Source organism: Camelina sativa, chromosome 17, assembly GCF_030686135.1.
Source record: "Camelina sativa cultivar CO46 ecotype springtype chromosome 17, ASM3068613v1".
Classification (NCBI taxonomy): domain Eukaryota; kingdom Viridiplantae; phylum Streptophyta; class Magnoliopsida; order Brassicales; family Brassicaceae; genus Camelina; species Camelina sativa.
The window spans coordinates 17,464,763-17,470,305 of record NC_141896.1 but is presented as its reverse complement, the minus strand read 5'-3'; the positions used below and the strand labels follow the sequence as shown (position 1 = coordinate 17,470,305).

General features: G+C 34.3%; 1 protein-coding gene, 1 long non-coding RNA gene and 1 other non-coding gene across 3 annotated transcripts; 2 read left to right on the top strand and 1 right to left on the bottom strand.

The window, feature by feature from the left end:
- The first annotated feature begins 353 nt into the window (after nucleotides 1–353).
- Nucleotides 354–2,068, top strand: LOC104756996 (uncharacterized). Its single transcript, XR_002036229.2, has 4 exons — nucleotides 354–485; nucleotides 589–1,016; nucleotides 1,211–1,331; nucleotides 1,727–2,068. It is a non-coding gene; the product is annotated as an uncharacterized LOC104756996 (long non-coding RNA).
- A 2,168-nt stretch (nucleotides 2,069–4,236) lies between these two features.
- LOC104756995 (putative caffeoyl-CoA O-methyltransferase At1g67980) lies at nucleotides 4,237–5,478 on the top strand. Its single transcript, XM_087494094.1, has 3 exons — nucleotides 4,237–4,520; nucleotides 4,634–4,762; nucleotides 4,879–5,478. Exons 1-3 carry the CDS (start codon nucleotides 4,383–4,385, stop codon nucleotides 5,005–5,007), a joined length of 396 nt encoding a protein of 131 aa, XP_087350220.1. The 5' UTR covers nucleotides 4,237–4,382; the 3' UTR covers nucleotides 5,008–5,478.
- LOC147923929 (small nucleolar RNA Z159/U59) lies at nucleotides 5,457–5,543 on the bottom strand. Its single transcript, XR_015587969.1, has one exon. It is a non-coding gene; the product is annotated as a small nucleolar RNA Z159/U59 (small nucleolar RNA).

Here is a 5,543-nt window from a genome sequence, read left to right as displayed (position 1 = left end):
CCAATATAAAATATGTCGAATCAAATTGATTTAATTAAGATTGTAGTAAACAAAAATTATTGTACGGTATACCACGGTTTATATATTAAATCACTAAAATTAATAAAATAATATATTAGCAAAATTAGTATTAAAATACTACATTAACAAAAAATTTTTTTAAAAAACTTACCCCGCGGTGGATCGCGGGTCATAGTCTAGTCTATACTAATATTTTTGCGACAACTTTTTGATCAAAAATATTTTTGGGAAACTTATAGAATTAAATGCACTTGCATTAAATTTGCATTTTTTTTCAAAGAAAATGTTAGTGAAATCGGGGATTTAAATCGTAAAATGATTCTAATAGAATTAATATATAAAATGAATTGAAGACCATTGATTTCACTTATCTTAAAAATCCTAAATTCAGAATCAAAGTGGGTTATTTTACTTGATATTTCTAAATTCATGCATATCCTCCTCCTACCGAATCAACCACAGAGGTTATAACAGTATTAGTTTTTTTTTAAGTTTCACCTGATGTGATATGTTGGTTACTAGTGTGCTCGCTAATCCTGATGATTTTGATTTTGTTCAATTTCTCAGGTTCCGAGCCAGCCAAGCAATAGCCAAGGAGATGGCCTTGTTAGCCTTCAATCGGGGGCTCCTAAGGCCTTGTTTATCGGAGGGATTTAAGAGAATTTAAGGGGAGTTCTAACTAAAAAGAAGAAAAAAATAAATCAGAAATGGAAAAAATGGGAAGATCTCCCCTTATATAAGAGACCGAATATATGTTTAAGAGGCGCTACGTGTCCCAATTCTATTGGTTAAAATAATAAAACAAAAGAGAAAAAAAAACATTTCCTCCTCGATTAATTTCTTTTTCGTGTGACTCTCTCTCTCTCGGTTGCGATTTCATCGACGAGACAAACGATGAATTTGGAATCAGAAGCTTGAATCAATTGGAAACGATGAATTTGATAACAGGAGTCGATTAAATCGGTAGAGAGGTTGAATCAATTGGAATCAGAAAGGTAAGTTTCTTAGTAGAATTGTTTGAATCGGAAATTGTTTTATGATTAGGGTTTTTTTATTTGGATCGGAATTGAGGGTTATTTGAAGTTTGTTGGAAAATTAGTGTTTTTGTTGTGCATGTGTTCCAAATTGATCATTTGATTTGATTCCTGACCGTAATGCTTATGTAAGTTTTTGTAATGCTTGTGTGAAGGTGGTGAGTTGTTTGATAGGATCGTCAAGAGAGGTCATTACAGTGAGAGAGAAGCTGCTAAGCTTATCAAAACTATTGTTCGGGTCGTTGAGGCTTGTCCTCTCTGTTTTCTGCAAACCAGGTTTTCATTTTTTCTTGTTCTTTGTCTAATTTTGTTCCGTGATTGTGTTGGTGATGTTCATGAGTTACTTGATGTATGTGTTTAGATTTGATTACTGCATTAGTTAAGTGACTCACTCTCTACTGTGTTGATTTATGGATGAAGCATTAGAACTTGATGTTTTAGTGATAGAACATAATGAACCGTTGCTTAAGATCCCATCTTTTTAATTCTGTGACTCTTGAGTTTGTGTGTTTGTTTTCAGTTGAATTAGTATGTTTGGTTCGTATGTTTGATTCGTATGTTTGGAGAATAAGATATTTGATCCTGTGACTGTTTATAGTTGATCTCTTTCAATTGGTGCTTTCATGATCGGATTGATCAGAATCAAAGAACTGTTTATGTTTGCGTTACAGAATATGAGAATCGGGAACCACGGGGCGTTACAGTTGGCAGGCGTTGGTGCTTGGAGGGGTTTTCAGCCCTATCATGGTAGCAGCTGGTCGGAAAAACGGGCTTTGGTCATTTGGATTGTTCGGTCTTGCTATAGGTTTGATGGGGTTGTTTGCGGTGGGATTGCCAGAGACTAGAGGGAGTGATCTATGCGACACTATGGACGAGGAAGAGTGCAAAGATCAGCGGAGCAAAAACGATAACACCGATAGGGTGATTGTTGCATGATATATGATATGTAAACTTATATATTAATGTAGAATCAAATATTAATCACGTGATTAATTATCATTTTGTTTATCTAACTTTAAGCTCAATGACACTACACCTATACGTAGGACATTTATTTTTTAGTCGTTGAACAATTTCTTTACCAAAGGATCAAATCTCATTCTACAACATATAATTGCTAACTGTATAGAAGTTTTAAATTTGTCTAAAGAATTTGTGTCTTCCTATATATATACGCAAATCCTCATTCCATTCCTAAGAAACTATCATTTATTCTCACCAAAAAAAAAAAGAAACTATCATTTATTTGTAGTTAATATCTCAAGACTCCTCTCATGATCAACAACTCCCAGATGGTTTACGATTGGTTTAGTTGTAGTATGATGTTCCATCTATATACTTTCCTACATTTACTTATGAAACAAAACGATCAATCTCTGTGCTTGCCATTTGGTTTAGAATATTTGGGCAAAATTTGGAGCAAATCAGTATTAAAATTAATCATTCTCTCCATTTATAAATTGCACTTCTGTTATAATATGTATTAATGTTTTTATTATGTTTTGTATGTTTGAAAATTAATTAAAATGCAATATTTTCTAATTTTATAAAATCTTAAATGTTTACACATTTATACCACTTCTATTCTATTTAATATTTTTAAAATTTAAAAACAATATTTTCAAAAATAAGAGACCCAAAATAAGAACCTACCAATAAAAGAAAAAATTTTATCTAAGAGATCATAGGTTCTTATATTCCAAACAGTACACAATTAATTCATAAAAAATTTAAGAACTCCCCTTATATAAACCCCCTAATAAACTTGCTCTAAGCTCTCTAAACATACCTAGAGGTTTGCTTTTTTACATCTTTGCATATATAATTTGGTCTCTCACACCATATTACGTGGTTTCTTGTTGTTAGCAATTAATAGATAGAAGAAAATCATGGATTGGTCTAACTTACTTTTTATCTCTTGTATTTTATCTCTTGTGATACCAACTCTGGTTGAATGTGAAAGGGTAAGTAACATTCTTAATAATCATTCTGATAACATTTGTAATGATCTGTGAGATGTGCGGACGATATAGAGATGTGTTCAGAGAGTGTTTGCTCTGTTTTCTGTTTACCACACAATTTTATTAAGTACACTGCTCTGATTTTTTGTTTCTTTGTACCCTTTACCACAAATTTTAGCAACTACATCTCTCCATTTAAAGCATGTAGGACCATATGTTTATGCGTATTTATTTCAATCATTCTCCTTTTTTTTTTATTCTTATTACTTTTACTGAAGATTAAAACATTTATACGTGGTCCAAGAAAGACATGTGACATTTATGTTTGGTATAAGAAAGACAGGAAAGAATAGTTTAAAAAAATTGATTTGACCATTTATATTATCAAAGTGCCACTTATCTTTTCAGTTAGTAATTATGAGAAAACTCCAGAGTTAAGCGTGCTTGAGCTGGATTAGTTTCAGGATGGTGACCTTTCGGAAAATGATTGTCGGAACTACGCGAGTGAGGACAAAACACATAGAAAAATCATGTAGTGATTTGTAGGTACGGTGAACAAGTCTTTAAAACCTTCTGGACATAGCAAACCGGCCGTCAGATTTGGATGAGCTCACGGGCCTAGTGAGAGGACGTAAGGCCCGTTAAAAAAGTGGATTTTTTTTTCGGTTTTAATGTTAAACTATATACCAAAAGAAAAAATGGTTTCAATTACAAAAGAGCTCTTAACCAAACACACTTGATGGAACAGACAAGAAATTGAGCATTTCCTACTTTAAAGTGAGTAAGAAATACAGCCAAAGTAGAAATCAAGTAATTAAAGACATTGAGATATTCGGGTGATTTAATTTGGTGGAATAGAGATGAGAGTGTAAGTGGAGGATTACGCGAGAGACCTGTGTGATTTGGTAAGATTACTAAATGAGGAACGTGAACAATAAAGTTCTTTTAACCACGAGGTGGTGGGCTAGTGGTTCTAGCATTGATGGAAGAGTCGTCCTGTTGGTCTAGACCAGGGATCGATTCTCCCTAAGCGCAAGAATTGCTCAGCTTTATCCCTTTGGCCACATGGGTATGGGCCCATTGCTTACGGCCCATTTGCATAACCGGGGGACCCTACCCATAAGATGCCCTTCCCTCAGAGAGATTAGTCTCGGACCCCTCCATAAATTTGGGGATTTACTCTCTGAGTTATATAATATATTAATTATATAAAATATATTAATTATATAAAATATCAAAATTAGAAACCCAAAAATGAGAGCGTGTTTATATAATGAAAAAAAAAATAATGAAAAAATCGAACCAATTCAAGGATTTTAGATAATGAAATGTTTTTTGTGTTTATATATATATACACAGGAGCGTGATGGAGGTACCCGTTGATGAGGGGCATTTCCTATCAATGCTTATAAAGATAACGAATGCCAAGAAGACACTAGAGCTCGGTGTTTTCACGGGTTACTCACTGCTCACGACAGCTCTTGCGTTGCCTGAGGATGGGCATGTATGTATACTATTACTATGCACAGTCGTCGTCTTCCTTAATTAATTTCCTCGAAATCAAATAAGCGAAAATAATAATCAGAGCTAACATCTATCAACTCTTTGGATATACAGGTTACTGGAATAGATATTGATAAAGATAATTACGAGATGGGTCTAGAGTTCATCAAGAAGGCAGGTGTTGATCACAAGATCACTTTCATCCAATCTGATGCTGTTCAGGCCTTAGACAAGATGTTAAACGTACGTGATCCTTTACATCATCAATCATGTTTCTTACGTACGCACTTCCCTGATTATTTGTTTTCCTTTATGTATGTATGTATGTACGTAAACCGTATGATGATGGAAACCATCAGGAGAATCCAAAACCGGAGTTTGATTTCGCATTTGTTGATGCTGATAAACTAAACTATGGCAACATGTACGATAGACTAATGAAGCTGGTGAAGGTAGGAGGAATCATAGCGTTTGATAACACACTGTGAGTGGGGTTTGTGGCAGAGGAGGAAGAAAGCGTGCCAGAGAATATGAGGGAGGAGAGAACAGCCATTATGGAATTGAACAAGCGGCTTGCTGCTGATCCTCGCATCGAGCTCTCTCAAGTCTCCATTGGCGATGGTGTCACTCTCTGCAGGCGCCTTGTATGATTAATTACGATCGAGTCATTAAAAATACTGTGACAAGACTAGATCACAGCCCATCAATCTCTATCTTTTTATCTATCGCAATATTTTCTTGTTTTCAATAAGTACTGTTTAAAACCATCTCCGGTTTGTTTATCCGGTTAAGCTCTATTTTGGTCAAGTGTTGGACCACACAACCCTTATGCAATATGCGTTAATTCCAAGAAATTAATCAGCAACTTATGAGTAATTAAAAAATATATATATATACGTACGAAAACAAAGATAATTAAGAAGAAATAGCCTCAAATTAAAGCTCAGTTCAGGTCTCCATAATTTCTCCGCATGATTTAAAATCTCGGAAGAACGAAAGTTATGATTTGATCATCATCGCTGGC

Excerpts from the sequence above, each read along its gene's own strand:
- LOC104756995 (XM_087494094.1), top strand. The coding sequence starts at position 4,383 with ATGGAGGTACCCGTTGATGAGGGGCATTTCCTATCAATGCTTATAAAG. Across the intron at positions 4,521-4,633 it reads CGTTGCCTGAGGATGGGCAT|GTTACTGGAATAGATATTGA; the intron begins GTATGTATACTA and ends TTGGATATACAG. Across the intron at positions 4,763-4,878 it reads CCTTAGACAAGATGTTAAAC|GAGAATCCAAAACCGGAGTT; the intron begins GTACGTGATCCT and ends GGAAACCATCAG.